General features: G+C 40.0%; 2 protein-coding genes across 3 annotated transcripts in view; one reads left to right on the forward strand and one right to left on the reverse strand.

The window, feature by feature from the left end:
- Nucleotides 1–20,262: 20,262 nt before the first annotated feature.
- Nucleotides 20,263–21,625, forward strand: LOC135473518 (melatonin receptor type 1C-like). Its single transcript, XM_064753368.1, has 3 exons — nt 20,263–20,331; nt 20,468–20,558; nt 20,955–21,625. The coding sequence occupies exons 1-3, from the start codon at nt 20,263–20,265 to the stop codon at nt 21,623–21,625; spliced, it is 831 nt and encodes a 276-aa protein (XP_064609438.1).
- A 1,416-nt stretch (nt 21,626–23,041) lies between these two features.
- The window catches only part of LOC135472719 (exocyst complex component 1-like), a 32,431-nt gene continuing 30,011 nt past the window's right edge, over nt 23,042–25,461 (reverse strand). For both annotated transcript variants that reach the window (XM_064752362.1, XM_064752361.1), the window contains 2 exons: nt 25,028–25,099; nt 23,042–24,304 (listed from right to left, as the gene is read on the reverse strand). In XM_064752362.1, the coding sequence (XP_064608432.1) occupies nt 24,152–24,304; nt 25,028–25,099 (225 nt within the window). In that variant the 3' untranslated portion in view covers nt 23,042–24,151. The remainder of the gene's footprint in view (nt 24,305–25,027; nt 25,100–25,461) is intronic.

Here is a 25,461-nt window from a genome sequence, read left to right on the forward strand (position 1 = left end):
ACGGAGAGAAAGCCAGCATGAGCTGGACGAACTCACAGCGACCGCATTGATGAAAGACTTCTAGGTCATTACGCTGCGCTAGCGGGCTAACCAACTGAGCCACGGAGGCCCTTTGGACTTACGGATGCAGTATCGGTATTTACTGCTGAATAGACTAGGATTCTGTGTGCGCTGCATTTTTTAGCAGATTTTAAGCCAACAAGAGCCGTTATCTTCACGGATTCTCAAAGTGCGATACTTGCTTTACATAATTTTTCGCCAAGGATAGGCTCTCCAATCATTTTTGATATACTTCATTTATGTACCTGTTTATTCTACCAAGGTGTGGAAATCTGTTTTGAGTGGATCCCAGGCCATTCTAGTATTGCAGGTTATGAATGAGCGGACAAGCTAGCGAAACAAGCGCTGTCTCATTTACATATTGAACACTACTTGGTTTCGGCACTGATCATGGCGTGCATCATTCATTAGAATGGAAACGCCATTAAACAAACTACCACCACCACCACTACCGGTATAAGCAGATTTTGCTTATACTCTGCTTTCTAGCGACTGGAAAGATGAAGCTCGATCTGCAGTGGAGATGATTTTAGGGTTTCACAATCAAGTATATCAAGAGCTAGCTGTTGCTGCTACAATAACAAATTTGCCTCCAATCGATTAGGTGCGCAGTTTATTCGTTTCCCCCACTAACGCCCAAGAAATACGTTAGAAAGAATAATCGTTTTACGGCATTGCTTGTTTTCTTGTTGACGCCAAGTGTAACATTTTTGACACTGTATGTCATGTCATAATGGCTAGGGTGGACAAGTAATGCTAGAATTCTTGGTGAAAGTAAACTTGGGCAGCTTTTTGACGGTCAGCATTTTCCGTTGTATACACATCTCATCGAAGCAGCGGTCGTCCCTGTAAACTTACCCCTCACTCACACTGTCCTTGGTTAAGTTGTCTTCCTTGACTTTTTCAAATTCCCAATATTAGTATTTATTTCAACCGGAAGAATCTACATAAGAATCTACAACTATATCACTATTGCCTTTTGCATCACCTTAAAGTAAAATAAAATGGTTATTTTACATGAATGGTACAGGATGACATAAGAATTATACTTGATTGATTGAGTAATAAACTTAATGTCAGCAGGTAATTTTGTTATATCAAAGAAAATTATATATACAGTATCTTACAGCTAAAGAGGCGGTTTCATGCGCTACACAGAGAAATTAGGATGTCCTCAGGAACAGCGTACCAAATAATTTGGGCATGTGTAATTCTCCATAACATTTGCAAGATGAAACAGATACTTGTATGTTCCAGGTGAAGATGATGTTGATGGAGGTGAAAACATTAAGTACAATTAAGTACAATTACTTGCCCTCGACAGATTATTAGTTAGTAACTTTGGACACCTCCTCACGGAGTTAAATATTTGCGGCCTCCCCATTCCTCCGTACAAGCAGCATTACTTATTTGTACAATAAATTTTAAACTCAGGACCAAAACTGATGAAGGGTTTTGGCAGTTCGACATGTTAAACTGAGGCCATACCATGGACTCTAAAGATATATAAAATTGCTTATCGACTCACATGTACATAATCAAGACTTTAAAAATTTGCATACAAAAAATAATAATAATAAAACTAATTTCGCATACAAATATTGGCAATTATAGTAAATCACGCATAATTTCCTGGAATTTCCTGCTGTGTGAGGGGTGATTAGTTGGCTAATAATTTCATGAAATTATGGGTGGTTATTAATATGGTCACTATTAGGTATTAGGCCACCATTAACCCAAAGTTAATGTATACCGTGCAGATGTCGAGGTTTCGGTTTTGGGTATATGTATATATCACCACAATGTAGTTCACAGTAACAATTCCGGCATGATCTTTTTTACTACTTCTGTCCTCCTCTGTGTGTGTTTGGTATTAATTATGCATAGACTAAATCCACATAATTTTAAATGCTGTTATATATTATTGTAGATCTTAGACATGGCTTATAAAGAAGTTGAAATGTTAGTGCAAATGGTGTGCATATCAGTGTATTAGGTCACATCTACACGTGACACAGGTGTGTATATCTGTGTATTAGGTCACATCTACATGTGACTCAGGTGTGCATATCTGTGTATTAGGTCACATCTACATGTCACACAGGTGTGTATATCTGTGTATTAGATCACATCTACATGTGACTCAGGTGTGCATATCTGTGTATTAGGTCACATCTACCTGTCACACAGGTGTGCATATCTGTGTATTAGGTTACATCTACATGTGACTCAGGTGTGCATATCTGTGTATTAGGTTACATCTACATGTGACTCAGGTGTGCATATCTGTGTATTAGGTTACATCTACATGTGACTCAGGTGTGCATATCTGTGTATTATGTCACATCTACATGTGACACAGGTGTGCATATCTGTGTATTAGGTTACATCTACATGTGACACAGGTGTGCATATCTGTGTATTAGGTTACATCTACATGTGACTCAGGTGTGCATATCTGTGTATTAGGTTACATCTACATGTGACTCAGGTGTGCATATCTGTGTATTAGGTTACATCTACATGTGACTCAGGAGTGCATATCTGTGTATTAGGTTACATCTACATGTCACACAGGTGTGCATATCTGTGTATTAGGTTACATCTACATGTGACTCAGGTGTGCATATCTGTGTATTAGGTTACATCTACATGTGACTCAGGTGTGCATATCTGTGTATTAGGTTACATCTACATGTGACTCAGGTGTGCATATCTGTGTATTATGTCACATCTACATGTGACTCAGGTGTGCATATCTGTGTATTAGGTTACATCTACATGTGACTCAGGTGTGCATATCTGTGTATTAGGTTACATCTACATGTGACTCAGGTGTGCATATCTGTGGATTAGGTCACATTTACATGTTGCAAAGGCATGCCTATCTGTGTATTATGTCACATTTACAGGTGAGACAGGTGTGCATATCTGTGTATTAGGTCACATCTACATGTGACACAGGTGTGCATATCTGTGTATGAGGTTACATCTACATGTGACACAGGTGTGCATATCTGTGTATTATGTCACATTTACAGGTGAGACAGGTATGTATATCTGTGTATTAGGTCATATCTACATGTGACACAGGTGTGCATATCTGTGTATTAGGTCACATCTACATGTGACACAGGTGTGTATATCTGTGTATTAGATCACATCTACATGTGACACAGGTGTGTATACCTGTGTATTATGTCACATTTACAGGTGAGACAGGTATGTATATCTGTGTATTATGTCACATTTACAGGTGAGACAGGTATGTATATCTGTGTATTAGGTCATACCTACATGTGACACAGGTGTGCATATCTGTGTATTAGGTCACATCTACATGTCACACAGGTGTGTATACCTGTGTATTATGTCACATTTACAGGTGAGACAGGTATGTATATCTGTGTATTATGTCACATTTACAGGTGAGACAGGTATGTATATCTGTGTATTAGGTCATATCTACATGTGACTCAGGTGTGCATATCTGTGTATTAGGTCACATCTACATGTGACACAGGTGTGTATATCTGTGTATTAGATCACATCTACATGTGACACAGGTGTGTATACCTGTGTATTATGTCACATTTACAGGTGAGACAGGTATGTATATCTGTGTATTATGTCACATTTACAGGTGAGACAGGTATGTATATCTGTGTATTAGGTCAACCATAATACTTTGATCGTTTTGTCCCATATCCATATCGTAAAAATTCTTTATAAAACCAGATGGGAAATTTTATTATCTGTGGGAGCTTGTCAAGCCATCCTTCATTTAGGCGGCAAATTCTTGAAAACAGCGTTAAAGACAACTCACCGCCGTTGTATAATTGAAATAGTTTGAGTACAGCGTAAAACACCAATCAAATTAAACTTAAGAGGGTTTAATTTCAATGGCTATGCCGCAACTAATGTAAATCCAGTTTCTCAGAGTGTGTCTTTTCCCGACTCCCCTGCTTTCATTGTATTAAGTGCCTTGGTGGCAAAAAGTTATTCGACGTTGCTCTCTCAGTGACTTGACGGAAGCCACATGGAGAACACACAATAAACTCTATTTGTGTCCCGCGAAATCAGAGCCAATGGATTTGCAAGTTACGGGTAAAAAATTGCAGGAGGCCCGCCCTGATATCTTAGATTATCCTCCTTCCTTCCATGTCTATAAAGTAGGCCTACACGATAAAAAAATATAATAAAATTATTCAGCAATTAATATAATTTAGTATTTTGTGAAAACTGAAAACGTGAAGAAACTTGATTGTTTTCTTCCAGATTTGCCGTTAGAAAGTCATGAATTGAGGTTATCCAGATCCAAAACTGCGTGTGATAAAGGTACCTATATCTATATTGAGGAGTATTATAGCATAGCGTCCTAATTCACTTCCAAGCCGGGTCCTATGTTTGTAGCTTGTGTCATATCTCGACGACAGCCGTAACTCACGTTATACCATCGGCTTTCAATAACTGGGAAGGCTATGTTGAACAAAATGTTAGGGATAGAATTTTAAAAATACTGCTTTTAAAGAGCTCAGGATTTGCACACATGTAGAGCACAATCTGACACTAACGCGAGGAGAACAATCGTTGATTCGCTGTGTGCATATTAAATACCGTAAATTACAAATTTTACGACTTTAGAATCAATGTTCACTGAAATGTTAGGGGTGGTACTCCAAAGTACTGCCTGTATTGGCCTGCATATAAACCTAAATGCCGAGAGAGTCGCGGGGGTGTGGGTGTGTCCATCGCTGATGCTCATTACTTTATTATGTATGGAGCTGAAGTTTTGCATTCATATGTCGATCTCCTACGGGCGAGCCCTATGACAGCCTTTATAGCCTTACTACCAAATCTTAGGTTGTGTTGCGCATGGAAATTATATATGGGCTATGAGCTAATAATTTGATTTTGATGTTATGCCTATAGTATCAGCTGTCTTCTTGGAAAGAATTTCCTACATGTTACCGTTATTAACTATTTACATAATTATTTTTTTACATATTCCTTTTAGAACTGATGTTTTAGCTGTTTTGGAAATTGCAGTGATGGACTTGGAATGTCTTCAGATGGCTAACAAGTGGTATGTCTTCAAACAGTGTAGAATACATTGTTAATAGCGTTTTACAAGCTCAGACATTCTGCATTTTAACAGTTTTAAGTTTCATTGAGAAGTCAAGTGTAGCGGAATACAGACACACATTTCTCATGGATGATGGTGCATATCCGTAGATTACTTCACCCATTTTATTATGTGCAAAACGGAATTTAGTCTTATTCCATATATCCTTTATAACAAGACAAAAGCACAGTAGGCCAGTGTGATTCTGATGCAAGAAGGATATACTAATATGTATTTAACTGACAGAAGCATCAGTATAATTTAGGCAGTTTTCTGCTTTTTTACGGTACAGAAACAGTTTTATTTGATATAGAAATTTCAACGCTCTTGATATGTTGTCCTGTTTGCTACAGACTTTGTATGGAAGCGTGTTAAAAAAGGAAGACGATTGAAAGTGATGAGGAGGATGACACGGATGCATTGGGAGTTACTACTATGGACTGCAGAAGAAAGAAACACAAAAGGCGACAACGGACGACAGAAGATTATAAGGCGATTTCAACATTTTTTAGAAAGCATCTGGAAAGGATTTCAAAATAAATACCGATTTAAAAGGAGCACAAAAGCAGTTTCCATGTCTCCATGGCCGCACACTGAAACAAATGAGGACAATACTGAATAATATTAAATTAGGAAAGTGTCTTTTAAATTGACTTGAAACTTAACACACATAACAAGTGTTCCCCGGGGAATGTTTGTCTATTTATTTGATTGGTGTTTTACGCGGTTTTACTCGAGAATATTTCACTTATAGGGTGGCGGCCAGCAGTATGGTGGGAGGGAACCGGCCAATGTCCAGGAGAAACCCACGTCCATCCGCAGAATGCTGGCAGATCTTCCCACTGGGGCTATTTGGAAATAAAAAGAATGTAATATGTCAGTAAATTAGGTTTTAGCTGCGACAGTCAAAGTGACGTCAGGTGAAAACTAAAAAATTCTGAACATGTTACCTGACGTAGTTTGACGTCCTGATCACGTATCTGGTCTTATTTTTTTATGCGATGAACGTTTGTCACAAATTGCGATTAGTGTTAAAAAGCACCATTTCCCCAGAAAACTGTGACAGCTGTGAAGATGGAAGTCTTCAAATCAATGAAAAGGGCTATATGTACTGTATACGTGTAAAAAGAACCAAACAGGACTTGTATTCCTTCAAAAACTATCCATAGATTGGCTTACTACATTTGTCATGTAACTGACATGTCTGCTTTATATTAATTGTTAAAACGGGGAGGTGGTGAGGGGGGGGGGGATGGGGCAAGTTACGTGCTACAGTTCGGTGTAAGTTTCATCATAGTAGCTTGTTGTAGTTTTCATTCCACAGGTAAAAAAATCTTCAACTGTTTTACATGTAGAGATTTCAATTGGGTTGAATATTGATACGCAGGTGGTGGCGTGTTACAGCTAACGAGGCATGACCGGAAACCATTGATACTGTGAAAATTGGTCAGCAGGTATATCAACTACGGCTCATCCTATTTGACAATTTCGTCACACTGACAATTTTTATTGTAAATGGGTTTGAAGACTGTTTTCAAGTGCAAGTATTTTCAAATTTCCTCTCGTAGATTGGTACATGTACTTGTACTTCAAACTTATAACATTCTTTTGCACAAACTCCGTCTTGTTAGTGCATTAAACATGAGCATTTTCACTTCTTGATTGACAAGGTGCACGTTTTATGCAGATGTTGATCACCGTGAATGGAGGTGAGATGATCTATTCAAGTTTAGCATGAGTTAGCAGCGAATGACTTTTCAGTCTGCATATTGATGTACAAGTGAGGACATGGAATTAAACTGTTGTCATGGAGCCCCTGTTTTCCGTTATTTCTTGTGCCATATTTCCCAAAGAGTACACTAAGTCTGTGAGGGTTTTCTTAGGGAAGAATGATTTCAATACTTAAGTATTCATTCTTAAAGAAAATCTAAGAATCTTTATGAATACGGGCCCTGTTTTCCCTATGCTGTATGCCTATGGGGAAGTATCTTGTCTTCGAATTGGATGGCTGATTGTCGGATTGGATGGTTGATTGGTTAATTTGATGGTTGATTGGTGGATTGGATGGTTGATTAGTGGATTGAAAGTTTGATGATGGGTTGGATGGTTGATTAGCTGATTGGATAGTTGATTGGATGATTGGATGGTTGATTGGTGGATTGAAAGTTTGATTGGTGTTAAATACCAGCTAAAGTTTTCACTTATATGACGGAGGTCAGGTTTATGAGTGGAAGAAACCGTTGATGCCACTGATGAAACCACCGCACCTCACCGGAGACCTGACAAAATCCCTTAATTAAAGCCGGGGCAGTACCAGCGAGAATTGGACTTGAACACGAAACCACGTTTTAATACCCCTGTGTATAATCGAAAAGATGTTCCATTTAATAAGTACCGACCCTGATAGCACAGCTGGTAGAGCGTCCACATCGGGAGTGGTAGGTCCAGGGTAAATCCTGGGTCAAGCCACACCTAAGGGTTTAAAAGAGGAAGCTGTAATTTCCTCGCTTGGCGTTCGGCATGAAGGGGGTAGTGCAACGACTGGTTGACCCGTATCAGCATAATGGCTCGGTCGGGCGGCTTACTTGCCTTCGGTAAGGCGTCTCATTGAAGCAGCACTAGATAAAAGAGCGGTGGAAAAGTCCTGCATCAAGGAGGTACATTACATGCACTCTAGGGATCCCTTCGTCGTCATATGACTGAAAAATTGTTGAGTACGACGTTAAACCCCAAGCACCTCACTCACTCACTCCCATTTAATGAGCAATATTAATGTCTGTGTATTTTGGTGGGTAAAAAGACCGGTATAAGTTTGAGAACAATCGTAAATACTTGTGACCGATTCCACAAAGACATTTTTTTGACTTAAGTTAAAATTTAAAACGTTGTCACAATGTTTAGTTTTCGGTAATGGAAGATAAATTTTGACACATTTGTCTTCAAATAACATTGATGAGGGTGTAAAAAATTTAATTTCCAGAAATCAAAAAAGAGCTCTTAAATCATATTTCAAATTTTGACTTAAGTCAAAACTGACCTTGTTGAGTCGGCCGCAGGGAAACAAATACCCCTACTTACTGGACATGCCCTCTAGTACCGGTAGGCTTTAGTATATAATTGTGTCTCGAAACAATACCCACGCTTGAAGTCATTGAAATGCCGTGTAAATGAATTTTGCCAGAGCGACAAATGATACTCGTAAGGTTTTGTTGTCACATTCTTTTGCGTGAATGGACTAATAATCAAAAGGAAGTCTTGCAATATACTTCAGGACTGGAGTTCATGTCTCAATATCACAATACCATATAGTAGAACTACTTGTAAAGTACTACTCAGTCATTTTGACCACCAGCTCACTCTGGCTTCCTCTCCGACCGTAAGTTGAAAGGCCTGTCAGCAATCAAATAAATACACTAAATAAATTTAGACCCCCAATACTCATTGTCATTATGTCCCCCGATACTCCTAGTCATTATGTGCTCCGATACTCCTAGTCATTATGTCCTCCGATATCCCTAGTCATTATGTCCTCCGATACTCCTAGTCATTATGTCCTCTGATACTCCTAGTCATTATGACATCCTAGACTCATATTCATTCATTGCGTCCTCGAATACTCATTCTCTGCCATTATAGCCTCGAGTTCTCATGCCCAGCCAGAATGACCTTGTGTCAAGTCATTGTAACTCTGTCATTATAAGCTCCAGTACTCAAACCCATCGTTATGACCTCCATCACTTACACTCGGTCGTTATGACCTCCAGTTGTCATATCCAGTCGTTATGACCTCCAGCACTTACACTCTGTCGATATGATCTCCAGCACTTACACTCTGTCGTTGTTACCTCCAGAACTTACACTCTTGTTGTTATGACCTACATCACACATACCCAGTCACTATGACCTTCAGTACTTACACTGTCGTTATGACCCCCACCACTCATAGCTAGTCGTTATAACCTCCATTCCTCACACCCTGTTGTTATGACCTCCAACACTTACACTCTGTCCTTAAGACCTCCAGTACTCATACCCAGTCGTTATGACGTCCAATACTTACACTTGGTCGTTATGACCTCCAACACTTACACTCTGTCCTTAAGACCTCCAGTACTCATACCCAGTCGTTATGACGTCCAATACTTACACTTGGTCGTTATGACCTCCAACACTTACACTCTGTCCTTAAGACCTCCAGTACTCATACCCAGTCGTTTAGAGCTCTAGGACTCGCCTTCTGTCCTTATGACTTCAAGCACTTATATTGTGTTGCTATGACCTCTAGTACTCAAACCATGTCGTTATGGCCTCCAATACTCATACCCAGTCGTTATGACTTCCAGCAATTGTACCCAGTCGTTATGACCTACAGTACTCATACCCAGTCGCTATTATCCCCAGTGCTCGTACCCGGTCGTCGTATCGTCCAGTGCTTATACCCAGTCGTTAGGACCTCCAATAGTCATACCCAGTCGTTATGACCTCTAATAGTCTTACCCAGTCATTTTGACCTCCAGGACTCAATCGGAGTAGTTATGATCTTCAGTACTCAAACGGAGTAGTTATGACCTTCAGTACTCAGTATTACCATTTATATCAATACTCAAACGTGGTTATGACCTCTACATTACTCATACAGAAGCTTACATTCGTGGTTTCAATGTTGCATTTTCTCGCACATTTTAAGAGCACGGCTATTTACATAACTTTCAGATGAACAGAAAACGGTGTAATATTTTACTCAAACTTACTCCAATTCGACTCCAACTGTCATCGCCTATAATTAAAGTTCATGATATTTTTCATCTACTGTCAAACAGGGTTAAAAAAGTAAACCACTGTATATATATGCTTATAATGACGAAACCCTTGTTATTATAAATTTTAATTTAAAAGCATACACAAATTATACAAATACATCTGGGTCAGGTGAGAATCGGTAAATGTACACAGCTACACTGTACTGGCCATGAGGTTCGGCACAGAAAGCGCTGCACTGATCAAGCTAAAAACAGAGCGTTTTGAGAATGTTTTTTCCTGCACAGTTGTTACAGCTGAATGCTTTATATTTCCTCACTGAAAGATAAAAGCCAATTATTCGGAAAATAAATGGACGGTTTATGAATATAAGCGAAAAGAGGAAATAACTGAGTCACAGTGTTGACGGTATACATAAGAGATCACGTGTTAGTCCTCTTCAGTTTGAAACTTTTCCAGATGCTATCGTCGCATAGGCTCAAGAGGACAAGATGAACTGTGATACATGTAATGGCAGCACAAACCAGACGACGCACTATGTTAGTTTGCTGGAGAGAAATCCTGCGCTGGCCATTCCTTATGTAACCATCATGGCGACCTGCTCGGTATCGGGGACCTTCGGCAACATTTTGGTTAGTGTATCTATCATCAAGACAAAGGTAGGCTGGCTACCCTACCCATCTTTTAAAAGTTTTATTGGTGTTTTATAACGTGTTCAAGAATAATTCATTCGTATTATTTAAGAACTGGTGAATTTTGACTAATGCTTTTTCTCCATTTGGCTCACCAGATGGAGAAATGTGATGGTGGGAAAATGATCACACCTGAATGGTGAAATCTGGCCTTTGGTCATTTACCTCAGCTAAAACTTTGTTCTGTTCATGTAAATTATTAAATAGTAGCAACTTAAAGACATCCCCTAGCCCCACGGTTATCTAGATTGAAAATGTAGTGATATTTAGTAGCTATCTGTTTAACGTCAGTGGTCTAGATTTACTCCAAATATTATAAATATATTGTTAATAATGGCTGATTGTCTATACAGAAGCTGAGGACAATTGGGAATGCGTTTCTGGTCAGCATGGCCATGTCTGACTTGGGTGTGACGACTTTTTTGAACACGCCTGCTATCACAGGTACGGTCATCCTGCCATCTCTCCACAGATCAAGTGAGTGAGTGAGTGCTTGGGGTTTAACGTCGTCCTTAACAATTTTCAGTCATATGACGACAAAGGAATCCTTAGGGTGTTTGTAATGTGCCTCCTTGTTGCAGGACGGATTTCCATCGCTCTTTTATCTAGATTCACTAATTACCGAAGGCAAGTAAACTGCCCCGCCCGAGACATTATACTGATACGGGTCAACCAGTCGTTGCTCAGTTTCCTCTCACCATAATTTTTGCGGCCGTCGTATAAGTAAAATATTCTTCAGAAAATAAATAAATCAATAAACAATAAATAAATCATGAAGTTGATGCATTGGCCAGCCCTCATAGCGTAGCCTACTCAAACGTGTGGATCGTGTGGTGCTATATTGTCGAAAACCATGACATCACTTTTGTGCTACCTTGCACATGCATGATTCGTGTATGGAGGATTACTTTGAGAGGAATTCGTTTTATTGAGGTGCATTTTACTAATCGTGCCGAGGGTCGTATGATTAAAAAACTGCGAAGGTCAGAAATATGACAAACACGAGGTTCTAATTGGTTTCATCTCTCTATCTCCCTCTCTCTCTCTCTCTCTCTCTCTCTCTCTCTCTCTCTCTCTCTCTCTCTCTCTTCATCTCTCTCTCTCTCTCTCTCTCTCTCTCTCTCTCTCTCTCTCACTCAAGAGTGTGTTTCTGTTCTTATTTACAGGCGTACTCCATGGACGAAATGTCTTCCTCCAACACCCCATCTTGTTGATCTGATCGTCAGTGTTGGCATCATCTGCTGTCTCGCATCAGTTGGCAGGCGTATTATCGTCAGCCTGCACAGAGTCGTCGTCATCTGTTTCTTCAACCAGAAGCGATAAAATCTTCACTAAACTGTCTTCCGGTGTAATTATAGCCTTTATATGGTTGATCGGGTTTGTCAGTAATTTTCGCTATGTCATGAAATGGGGCACAGAACGGTCATGGTTTCGACCCAAAGCTAGATCAGTGTTTCTACGACCGCAGAACAGATTCTTGGTTTTACAGAATTCTCTCTTTGCTAACCCTCGTGGTCGTCACAGTTTCTTATTCGGGGATATTGTACTTTGTCCGAAGGCACAGGACAACAGATGCAAAACAAATTGGGCGAACAAAGAGAAGGAGAACTCCATCAGACTAGCTTACACGTTGATGTTTATTGTTGTAGTGTTTTACATTTGTACAGTGCCGTACGCGATCCTGACGATTATGGACCAAAGCGAATCTTTGGCCGCAAGAACTTTACATGTTCTCCATTTTGTTACTGTATTCCAATTCTGCCTTAACTGGATTATTTACGGCCTGACCAATCAGCAGTTCCGAGCAGCCTTCAAACAGACCCTATGTCCGAGAAAAGACTGAATAAAATGCCCAAATGTTTCGAAAAGCCTTTGAGGGAATAATACTGTGCATTACTGGCATCTTTTTTGAAAAGAATTGCCCGATATCATTTCTCAAGGATTTGAGAGAAAAGGACTCTGACGGGGTCAGTCTCAGCGTGTACAGCCCGAAACACGTTGGCCATGACATTTGGCATGTCTCTCACGTTCTTGAGAGGGACAATAGTGTAGCAAGTAGGAGAAACCTTACCAAAAGTCAAGGGAGTAACACCAGTGCTCTGGACAATGTTGGCACATGGCGTGGTGGTGCATGGGCGCAATAACAATAGCCAGATAGGCGACTTGTACCACTATGTATTTATCTGTCGGACATTTACCAGCTACTTTCCCGATTGCATATTACCAGCATCCAATCCATTTGTGTATTTATTTGATTGGTGTTTTACGCCGTACTTAAGAATATTTCACTTATACGACAGTGGCCCAGCATTATGGCGGGTGGAAACCGGGCAAAGCCCAGCCCACATTTGTGTATAAGGATGTTGTTCAATAGCCAAGATATATAGATCAACTTTAACGTTAGGCAAATTTATTGCGCATTAAAGCAGGGCACAATTGGTCACAACCCTATACATTGTATAGGCCTACAACATACCTGGGCAATGTCAGAAAATTGTATGTAACTGTACATGTACGAATGTGTATGTGTATGCAATATGCACATGTGTGTGTATTTGTCTGTGTATCTGCATGTGTATGTAATATGTATTTGTCTGTATCTGCATTTGTGTGTGACATGTACATGTGCGTGTGTTTGTTTTTGTATGTAATATGTAAATGTGTATGTATTTGTCTGTATGTGAGTTGGTGCTTGGCAAGTAAGCCGCCCCGGCCGAACCATTATACTGATACGCGTCAACCAGTTGTTGCACTATCCGCTTCGTGCTGAACACCAAGCGAGGAGATAGAACTCCTCCTTTGAAGTATTAGGTGTGACTCGACCCCAGGATTGACATTCTACCAACTGTGCTATCGGGGACGGTGTCTGTATATGTATGTGCATGTGTATGTAATAAGTACATGTGTATCTATTTGTATATCTGCATGTGTATGTAATATGTACATGTGTGTGTATTGTCTGTGTTTGCATGTGTGTAATATAAGTGAGTGAGTGGGTGCTTGAGGTTTAACGTCGTACTCAACAAGTCTTAGGTGTGGCTCGATCAAGGATTGATCCTGGATCTACCTGTCCCAAGTGTAATATGTACATGTGTGTGTGTATTTGTATGTGCATGTGTATGTAATATGTACATGTGTGTGTATTTGTATGTGTATGTGCATGTAATATGTACATGTGTGTGTATTTGTCTGTATCTGTTAGTGTATATAATACGTACATGTATATGTATTTGTCTGTGTATATCCATGTGTATATAATATGTACATATGTGTGTACTTGTCTGTGTATCTGCATGTGTATGTAATACGTACATTTTTGTATTTGTCTGTATCTACATGTGTATATAATATGTACACGTGTGTATCTACATGGGTATGCATTTGTCAGTATCTGTAAGTGTGAGTAATGTGTACATGTGTTTATTTCTCTGTGTATCTGTAAGTGTATGTACTATATATATTATATATATTTATATATATATATATATATATATATATAATATATATATAATATATATATATATATATATATATATATATATATATATATATACGTATGTGTGTGTGTGTACATATTTTTAGAGGATGTTAACTGTATTGATATACAGATACCCCAATGATGCTACCCATACCACGAAAACTATCGTTCTCTGTGGCAACAAACGTTATTGAAGTACCTAGATAAATCATTCTGGTGTGGTTGTGAAAGCAGTAATGCAAACAAGAATTAATTTTCCCCATCCATGGGTCTAGTCTGTGGGATTTTTCCAACTCCGAACGCCATCTGCACGTGTGCTCTAGAGGAACATTCAGACAAGATGAACCGTAGTACATGAAATGGCCGTGTCTGACCTGGGTGAGACGGCTTTTGTGACATTGTCTCTTTCACAGGTGCGATAATTTCAGTCGTCTTGTCAAGACCTGTGATGAAAACTGTGGGGTAATGCTTACCCTGACAGACGCCTGTCTGTTAAGTCGCTTCGGCGTCATAAAATTGTACATATATCAAATTCCTTTTGTACACATGTAGCCTTGAAAAATCTGTGTATATTTTAAAAAACTTTCCGCTTGTTTGTACATATCTAAACGTGTTTCGTACATATGTAAAATATGTATTAAAAAATTACCATATATATATATAAAATATATATGCCTATTGAAAAGTAGTATTTACTGCAAATTTGTATAGCCTCCATCATAGAGAGGACCGATCCTTGGGAAAAGTGTCTCTGACCATTTTGTCATATGTGTGTTTTGTCCTAACACAATGTTCCTTATGGTATACAACTTTTGGGTTGTATCACTTGAGAACGATGTAGTTACTACATGGGAACGTGGAAAACTCCGAAGTTGTATATCCATAAGGAGTATCATGTCAGTGAAAAAAAATAACCACTGAATGCAGTTTTTATTCACAGGTGCACTGCATGGACGGGATGACTTTCTTCAACAACCATCTTCTGTAAGCTGATCATGAGAGTAGCCATGGTATCTTACATCGTTTCAGTTAGAAGCATTTTACTCTCCACAGATTCGTCAGCATCTGTTTCTTCAGCAAGAGAGATAAAATCTTCACTAGAAAGTCCGCTGGCGTGATGATAGCTGTAACATGAGTGTTCTGCATTACCTGTGACTTGCGCTATGTCATGAAATAGGATTACGCTTACTATCACTTCGACACAAAACAGGAGCAGTGTTTATAACGACCGCAAGTACACTCTTGGTTTTTTCCCCAAATTTTGTCTGCGCTAACGCTCGTAGTTGGAATTCCCTATTCGGGAATATTTTGCTTCGTTAGAAGACACTAACAACATATGCGGCTGAAGACGGCGAACAAGGAGAGGAAGAACACTATCAAATTAGCGTACACGTTACTGCTGATCGTCGTGGTGTTTTTCATCGGTCTAGTGCCTTCATCGTCAGAGACAAAGCGCATCTCCTGTGATGGGAAGCTTACATGCTCACGGTATTGTTTTTGTTCACTGGATCTGTAACCGGAAGCCTCAAATGTTCAGAAAGGCACTTTTTGTAAGAAAAATGTTGAATTGTGATCGTTTACGAGGGCCTTGAGAGGAAATGCACCAGGCTTCTTGTCTTTTCTGAGTGTTTCAGAAGTAAGCCAGCATCTCTACCAAGACCTTGAGAGAAATGTCACGTTTCCAGAAGACAATGGGATAGAAAAACACATTGGTTAGTGTCACGATACCATGGCTGGAAATTCATATGTTAGATGTGGATCCTTCCCAATGATAAGAGAATAACACCGCTTCGCTTCAACTGACAATAATCACAAAAAAGGGGAAAATAGCAGCATTTCTAGGCCATTGATGTCGTAAATTGCAATTAACTTTGCTTCTGATATGCTTCTAGAGGGCGTTTACGTTGCTACTATTTAAGCATTTCCAAATAAAATTCTGAGTTAAGTTGACATAATGTATCCTGTCTTGATGTTTTACATACTAAGTAAACTTAATCGCTCCTTAGAGTCTGAACATGTACCGGTACTGATTCTGTTTAATTTGCGTACATGCAATGCCCTCAGTGGGCGATGGTCGGGAGTTTTGCAGAATGTCAGTTATGGTATAAATATTCCAGGGTTATTTTGGAATCTAGGCAACCCTTGGGGCGTCCAATGTGCATACACGTGTCGGATTCGAAAAGTGTCCACTGCAATATTCTTAGTAAGACACGGCGATGTATGAGAAGTACTGCAAAAATATCAGAGATGGTAAACTGCAGCGATACCTTTGAATCTGAACAACGCTTGAGGTGAACAATGTGCTGACAAGATGTTGGACAGGCCTTGTTTTCCGTGAGACAGAGCGATGTCTGAGAAGTACAGCAGAATGTCAGTGATGATAAACTCCCGTGTTATCTTTCAGTCTGGATAACACTTGCGATGAACAGTGTACTTGAATCATTTCCCCTACGATGGCCCCTATATGTATAGGCCTATAGTGTCTATTATGTCATCAGATGTGTGACAACGACGAACTGGTCCTGCCAAACCTTATATACATATATAATTAACCTTAACCTGCTGTTAGTTGCGGCATACGAGCAAATACACATATTAACTAGATTAACTAACGTTTCAAACAACATCGAGTGTGTCACGCAACACGCCGGCTTGATCGTTTACCTCCCCGAAAAGTGTAGCACCTTGCTGTTTATTTCTGCAATTAAAATCAATTGAACTCGTTTACATGCAGAATGTCAATGATGATGACACTGCAGGGTTATCTTTTAATGTGGATAACGCTTAGGGTGAACAATGTGCAGGTGAAATGTTAGAAAGACGAGGTGGATACGAGCAGCGTCGACTGCCTATTATTACCAACGTCCTTATGAACGGTAGGGGGTGGGGGGGGGGGGGGGGTGGGGGTGGCGCAATCTAGTATGTACAATGTGCTCATTGATATTGGAATTAAAACAATAATGCGAAAACCGAAATATTTAATTCCATATCTGGAAATGAAAGAATCCATCACAGATCTCGGATGAACCAATGAAGTAGCCAGATAACTTTATTAATATTAATTTTTTTTTTTTTTTTTGATTGGTGTTTTACGCCGTACTCAAGAATATTTCACTTATACGACGGCGGCCAGCATTATGGTGGGTGGAAACCGGGCAGAGCCCGGGGGAAACCCACGACCATCCGCAGGTTGCTGTCAGACCTTCCCACTTACGGCCAGAGAGGAAGCCAGCATGAGCTGGACTTGAGCTCACAGCGACCGCATTGGTTAGAGGCTTCTGGGTCATTACGCTGCGCTAGCGCGCTAACCGACTGAGCTATTAATATTAATAAACCCAATTTTTATGACCTCTATTAGACGTATCCAACCGTTTTAATATGCAGTGTATGCTTTGGGTTTTACGTCGTGCCCAGCGATTTAACGAGTCATTAGGTGTGCGAATATATACTGTATCTTCTTGAAGCACGGCGAGTCCATGCCGCTAAAGTGCTGCCGCCTCTGAAGTATCATACTGACAGACATGAGACCCTACCCAGTCACATTATACTTACACCGGGTCAACCAGCCCTGTTTCCTTGCCTTAACCTCTCGTCCCGGGTCTGATCCCGGGTCTCTCGATTTTAAGACGGACGCTCTAACCATTAAGCCACTGAAGTGTTGTTATGACCTCCATTACTCACAGTCAGACGTTATGACCTCCAGTACCCATAACCGGTCCTTAAGACCTCCAGTACTCACACACAGTTGTTATGACCTTCTGTCGTTTTGACCTCCATTACTCATAACCAATCGTTTTTGCCTACAATGTTCATACCCAGTCGTTTAGATCTCCAGTGCTTATACACAGTTGTTTTGACCTCCAGTACTCACACACAATTGTTATGACCTTCTGTACTCATACCCAGTCGTTTTGACCTCCATTACTCATACCCAATCGTTTTTGCCTACAATGCTCACACCCAGTCGTTTAGATCTCTAGTGCTTATACACAGTTGTTTTGACCTCCAGTACTTACACAATGGTTTTTAGCTCTAGTACTTATACATTGTCGTTTTGACCAAAGCTCATGCACAGTCAGCTCTGAGGATGAGACTGGTTGTCCGCCATCTTCCATTAAAAGTTCTATGCCATCTAAATAATTTGTCTCGTCTCGTCTCGTCTGTGTTACAGGTAAGATTCAGAAGCCATCTGCCCCTCGGTAACACGCCATTTAGTTCTTGTTGTGTTGTAGTTCCTAGCTGATCTATAAAAACTGATATAACGCGGTTAGCTTTGAAGATATTTGTGGAAGAACAGTTCATAACTCTAAAAGTACATGTTCGCTGACTGTTTATCAAGGTGTTGTTGTTGTTACAAGCCCAAGAGCGTTAAATCCTTGTAAGAATTAGTCTGAGATGTAAAGCCACACTAGTATGGCATTAGTTCATAGTTTTTGATGCATTTGTATTCATGATACAAGTAACCCTAAGAGCTCAGTGTAGTTACTTTGTGACTTTAATTCAGACAATGTTCGAACGGGTGTGCATAAACCCGCTAGTGATTGTAGCGATTCATGGGAGGCAACTCTCAATGGCATTTTAATTCAGGGGGAAATACTCTGTCCGGAATTATGATGTGATATCAGTGTATACGTTGTATTGAGACTGGTTGTCCGCCATCTTCCATTAAAAGTTTTATGCCATCTAAATAATTTGTCTCGTCTCGTCTGTGTTACAGCCCTACATCGCGCCAGACCATAGGAAGGGCAACATGTTTTATTATTGCTTTGCATGATAAGAACTTCACTCTGCATGTTTCTGGTTTAGTCCATTTGCGTTTGTGTGCTGTTGTTATGAACTGTTTTTTCTGTGCCTACCTTTTGTGTGTTTTTGCCATGATCTGTAATTGATGCTGTTGTATTGCTTCGGCATGGATCATTCCGCCAATGATATTATATCTGTCTGTCTGTCCAACTGAGCCAGGAGGCTCCACCTTCACAAATATAAGGTACACTAGGAAGTAGATCTGTTTCACATTTACACTCGCAGTTTTACATATATGGATGTATATGTATCAGGCCATCACCTTTGGCTGATTTATGATCTAGGTAGAAAATCGTAGGGATCGCTTGCTCAAAGCAACCGTAGGCTAACTTCGTTGTAACTACCACGGCGACACATGTAAAAACTATATCTTCCAAGGGTAGTTACAGTCAACACTGGCTACGATTGCTTTGTGCAAGGAGCCCTAGATCCAGTAGACATTGGGACGAAAAGACACATTGGTCAATGTCCCGATACCCTTGCAGAAAATTCATATCTTATACATATAGGTGTTTCCAACAGGTAATGGATCTTTTCCCTCCACATCACAATACAAAAGGGAAACAAACAATACAGAATTTCGAAACCGGTGACATCTAATAAATTGTTATTAATATCACAGCATTTGTTTAACTTAAATCTGCTTCAGCCATGGTGCTGGAAGAGCAGTAAGGTGTTACTATTTAAGCATTTACGTGAATAATTAGAATAAAACCTCATAAACTGACAACAGGCCAGATTTTACCCGTGTCTGTTTTCCCTCTCCATGCTGAAGTCTTTTGTACTGTTATTACAAAATACCCTAACAGGTTAAGTTTATTTATTTACCTGTTTGGTGTTTTATGCTGCACTCAAGAATATTTCACATTTGTCCATTCACCTAAGTTTAGTGAGATAAGCCATTGCACACGCCAATTTACCTGAAGGCTTGTGAAGGAAAACCAATGCACTCAACAATTCACCTAAAAGTTAAGTGAGATAAGCCGCTGCACGCGCCAATTAACTTAAGGGCCAACTGAGCTTTGGAGCCACCACCCCTCCCCCCCATTCCCCACCCCACCCCACCCCGGCCTCCCACCCCAGCTTTCTCCACAAATATAAGGTACACCAGGAAGTAGATCTGTGTCACATTTACACCCACAGTTGTACATGTATATATAAAAGACCTGGTCGCCGTTCTACATATTCTGATGATATTTTCTTAGTCCTATTCGACGCGCGGTGTCAAGAGGAACATCTCAGACAAGATGAACTGTAGTACATGTAATGGCAGCACAAACCAGACGACGCACTATGTTAGTTTGCTGGAGAGAAATCCTGCGCTGGCCATTCCTTATGTAACCATCATGGCGTTCAACTTGGTGTCGGGGACCTTCGGCAACATTTTGTTTATTGTGTCTGTTATCAAGACAAAGGTAACTGTCATTTTTTAAAACTGATTCAGGTTTTACGCCATGCTCAAGATATTTCTGATATTTAAAATTACATGACAATTTATTGACAAATCGTTGCGAAAACTCATATATGAGCAATAATGTTGATTCTCTTCAGAAGCTGAGGACAATCGGGAACGCGTTCCTGATCAGCATGGCAGTGTCTGACCTGGGTGTGGCGGCTTTTGTGACAGTGTCTGCTATTACAGGTACGGTCATCCAGTCACCTTGCCATATATCAAAGACGATAGACAACTGTGGAAACACGTCTAATGCTTTGACGGATGCTTTTCTGGCACGCCGTTTCGACGACACAAAATTGGGCATAGGTTGAATTTTTTTTCAACTCGTGTTGCCTACATAAATCTTTACCCATGATTAAAAGCTTCCGTTTGTTTGTACATATCCGGAAATCTTTCGCACATGTTATAAATTTAACTTTATACAAAATATGTCTATATATTAAAATGTATAATTTTCTACACCTTTGTACAGCGTCAATTATAGAGATTTCCGATCCTTTCTGAAAGTGACAGACTTTGAGCTCTGTGAGCAAAGTATCCTTTCTAAAGCTGTTGGTCGCACCCCTGTGTTTTGATTGACAGGTGCTCTGTACGGACGGGAATCCTTCCTTCAAAAACCCATCCCCTGTCACCTGATCATGAGTGTGGCCATGGTATCTTGCCTCGTCACAATTGGCAGCATTTTACTCGTCAGTTTTCACAGATTCGTCATTATCTGCTTCTTCTGCAAGAGAGGTAAAATCTTCACTAGAAAGTCCGCTGGCGTGATGATAGCTGTAACATGGGTGTACGGCATTACCTGTGACTTGCGCTATGTCATGAAATGGGACAACGATGGCCATGGCTTCGACCCAAAACTGGAGCAGTGTTTCTATGACCGCAAAGCAGACTCTTGGTTTTTAAAAAGTTTGTCTATACTTACACTCGTGGTTATCACAGTTTCCTATTCGGGAATATTTCGCTTTGTCAAAAGACACAGACATGCGATGTGGAAGTCGGCGACCAAAGAGAGGCAGAACTCGATCAGATTAGCGTACACTTTATTGCTGGTGGTCGTAGTGTTTTTCATCTGCGCAATGCCGTACGTCATCGTCACGTTTATAGACAAAGCGAATCTTCTGCCACAGGGAGTTTACATGTTTGTCATGTTGTTACTGTTCACCGGATCTGCCACAAACTGGATTATTTACGGCCTGACCAATCAGCGGTTCCAGGACGCCTTCAAACGGACTTTGTGTCTGAGCAAAAACTGATTAGACGCCTCAACTTTTCATAGAGCAGAAAAAGCTACTGTTAAACTTGTCATCTTTTACAATCTCCTTGGGAGGAAATACACGACGCTTCACATTTTGTCTGAAGAATTTGGAAATCAGCCATCACCTTTGGCTGATTTATGATCTAGGTGGAAAATCATAGGGATCCCTTGCTCAAAGCGACCGTAGGTTAATTTCATTGTAACTACCACGGTGACACATGTAAAAACCATATGTTCCTAGGGTAGTTACAGTCAACATTGGCTACGACTGCTTTGTGCAAGGATATTTATTTTAATTTATTTATTTGATAGGTGTTTTTCGCCGTACTCAAGAATATTTCACTTATACAACGGCGGCCAGCATTATGGTGGGAGGAAACCGGGCAGAGCCCGGGGGAAAACCCACAACCATCCGCAGGTTGCTGCGAGACCTTCCCACATACGGCGCTTTGTGCAAGGAGCCCTAGATCTAGCAGATATTGGGACGAAAAGACAAACTGGTCAATGTCCCGATACCCTTGCAGAAAATTCATATCTTATACATATAGGTGTTTCCAACAGGTAATGGATCTTTTCCCTCCACATCACAATACAAAAGGGAAACAAACAATACAGAATTTCTAAACCGGTGACATCTAATAAATTGTTATTAATATCACAGCATTTGTTTAACTTAAATCTGCTTCAGCCGTGGTGCTGGAAGAGCAGTAAGGTGTTACTATTTAAGCATTTACGTGCATAATTAGAATAAAACCTCATAAAATGACAACAGGCCAGATTTTACCCCTGTCTCTGCTTTCACTCTCCATGCTGAAGTCTTTTGTACTGTTATTGCAACATACCCTAACAGGTTAAGTTTATTTATTTACTTGTTTTATGCTGCACTCAAGAATATTTCACATATATTTGCACACGCCAATTTACCTGAAGGTTTGTGGAGAAAAAGCAATGCACTCGACAATTCATCTAAAGGTTTAGTGAGATAATCGTGCGTGCGTGCTTGGGGTTTAACGTCGTACTTAACAATTTTTCAGTTATATGACAAAGAAGGAATCCTTAGAGTGCATGTAATGTGCCTCCTTGTTGCAGGACGGATTTCCACCGCTCTTTTATCTAGTGCTGCTTCACTGAGACGACTTACCGAAGGAAAGTAAGCTGCACCAGTCGTTGCACTATCCCCTTCATGCTGAGGTCTAAGGTGTGACTGGACCCTGGATTGACCTTGGATCTACCCCTCCCGTAGTGAGATAAGCCACTGCATTCGGATTTCGGGAGGAAAACCAATGCACTCGAGAATTCACCTCAAGGTTTAGGGAGAAATGCCACTGAACATGAGAATATTAACACAGTGAAAAGACTTTTGACGACTCATGTCAATTCTTTATACATGGAATTGCGACTTTTTATACGTTACTTCTTTACAACAGTCATTTCTTTATTCATGTCCTTTAGATGAAATGTTACTGTACATATTTCACAATAATACAATACACCACATATAAACATGACCTGATAACATTTACATTCAAAGCACTTTTGGACAAAATGTTACAAAGCTGTTCAAACAGGTAGTGCAGACATCTGAAAGTTTGCCAAGGTGCATGATTAGTCATGGAGTACCTAGGTCAGCATTGTAACACCATGACAAAGGTCAAACTATCTTCACCCCTGCACTTCACAATGATTTTATGTTTACCAAGCTCCGTGATTTTTTATGAATGTTAAGATCCACACAAGGACAAAATGGCTGAAAATACATCGATATATTTATTTATTCGAATGCTGTTTTACACTGTACTCAAGGATATTTTATGACAGCCGCCAGTATTAAGGTGAGAGGAAACTGGGCAGAGCCCCCAGGAAACCCACGACCATCCGCAGGTTGACTTTGCCAGGCATGAGTGGAAAGGAAGCCAGTTTGAGCTGGGTTTGAACTCACAGCGACCGCTGGGAGGCTCCTGGTTCATTGTTCTGCATTAGCACGTTAACAACCACTCCAGGGTTCAAAATGCCTTTTAATACCAATGTCAGAACCCATTCAACATTTCTCTCCCAGCATTCGTGAAAAGTAAAGATATAAACATGTTGTTCGTAAAATGAACTAACCATGCGAAAAAGAAGAAACTAAATATTCCAGCTACAATTACGTGTATATTGGCTAAAAAAGTGACGGTACATGTCTTCTATCAACGTGAATGCTGTATTGTTATTTCTACACTTTGCTCTAACAAGAGAGTGTCTCTACTTGACAGATTGTGTAAAAAAATATACAATAATATAATGTATTCAGAACATACTAAAAAAACTTATACATAATTCCTCAAATTTATACATGTACTGTTTCTGTTGCATTTGCATACAAGCTGACAGCTAGACTGGGTGGCCACTGAAACATTCTCAGTGAGACTGGGCAATGTCTGAGAAGTACTGCAGAATGTCAGTGATGGTAAACTCCAGGGTTATCTTGAAATCTGGACACTTGGGGTGAACAAAGTGAAGACAAGGTGATAGATAGGCCATGTTCTCAGTGAGACTGGGCAATGTCTGAGAAGTACTGCAGAATGTCAGTGATGGTAAACTCCAGGGTTATCTTTGAATCAGGGTAACATTTGTTAATCAGCTGATCAAACTGTTTGTACTGTTTGATAAACTCATCCTGCATGGTCACCCACACAACCTGGGGAAAGTAAAAGTGAAAGCAATGTTACTAAAAACACTGTGGAGTGCACTTAGTATTCCTCAGCTACAAGAGATAGTGTGAGGAGGTAGAGATCCAACAACCTTGACAAAGATGGTAAAGGTCAATGAGACAGTGTTCCTCTACATGACTTGCTGCATATATCGTGGCAGATCAACAGTTTGCTGTTTTATTCCACACTCAAGAAATTTTGTCTTTAATACACAACGGAGGTCAGTCATTTGGGTGGACAAAACAGAAGTGCCCAGGGTTAAACCATCAAACACTAGCAACACACCTCCCCAGGCTTTTTCCTGCCTTTCACACCATGTTGGGAGAAGACAGAATACTGTAAGTTTTCAACACAGTGCAAACGGTCACATGAGTGCCACAGTTCACTTATTAAACAGGGTTATTCTCAATGCCCTATGTAAGCGTACATGTGGTATCAGTTTGATAAGTCTAGCTACAAACCACCTTGAAAAACTGTACTTTTTAACTGAATCTAAAAGATTGTCCAAAGCTATTCAGTTACTCATTTTGCCCATGTCCGAGAGTTCTATTTATGTTACTCTGGTGTTCTGAGGCATGTTTAGAAGGCAAGAGGATAATAATAGATGAATAAAAGTAAATCTCAGCACTATTTTATGACTTACTGGCCTCCAAAAAATGTTCGATGGATTTTAGGCAAAAGACAGCCAGTGTTTTATAACCCAGTCCTACCTGCAACAGATTTTCCTCCTCACACAAATGCTTTTCCACTTTCTTGTAAAGGTGTTCAAGTCCTTTTTTCACCTGAGAAGGAAATGAACAAGTTAAAGACAATATTTATATAACCAGGTTTTTTGATGAGTGCAATTTACAGGTTGTATTTTAGCAACAGATCATGCTGGGATCATTATCAAGTGAAATAAAGTGGTCAGTCATATGACAATTATCTCAGCATGAGGATCAAAAGCTTGTGCAACCTATTTTAGATTTTGGTGGTCATACCTTGACTTCATTATTATTAACAATAATATCTATATTTATTGACGATAACTCAGTCAATTTGAACAAGTAAGAAAAAAAAAAAAAGAGTTCTTCCCCAAGGGCTTCACAAACAGTATATATAGAAACAGATGTACAGTCACTATGGACAAATGACGTGTGTCCCA

This window comes from Liolophura sinensis, chromosome 8 (assembly GCF_032854445.1).
Source record: "Liolophura sinensis isolate JHLJ2023 chromosome 8, CUHK_Ljap_v2, whole genome shotgun sequence".
Classification (NCBI taxonomy): domain Eukaryota; kingdom Metazoa; phylum Mollusca; class Polyplacophora; order Chitonida; family Chitonidae; genus Liolophura; species Liolophura sinensis.

Bases quoted from the DNA above. Each gene is read 5' to 3' on its own strand.
- LOC135473518 (XM_064753368.1), top strand. From the start codon at position 20,263: ATGGCGTTCAACTTGGTGTCGGGGACCTTCGGCAACATTTTGTTTATT. The intron at 20,332-20,467 runs GTAACTGTCATT...GATTCTCTTCAG, and splicing joins TGTCTGTTATCAAGACAAAG to AAGCTGAGGACAATCGGGAA. The intron at 20,559-20,954 runs GTACGGTCATCC...TTTGATTGACAG, and splicing joins GACAGTGTCTGCTATTACAG to GTGCTCTGTACGGACGGGAA.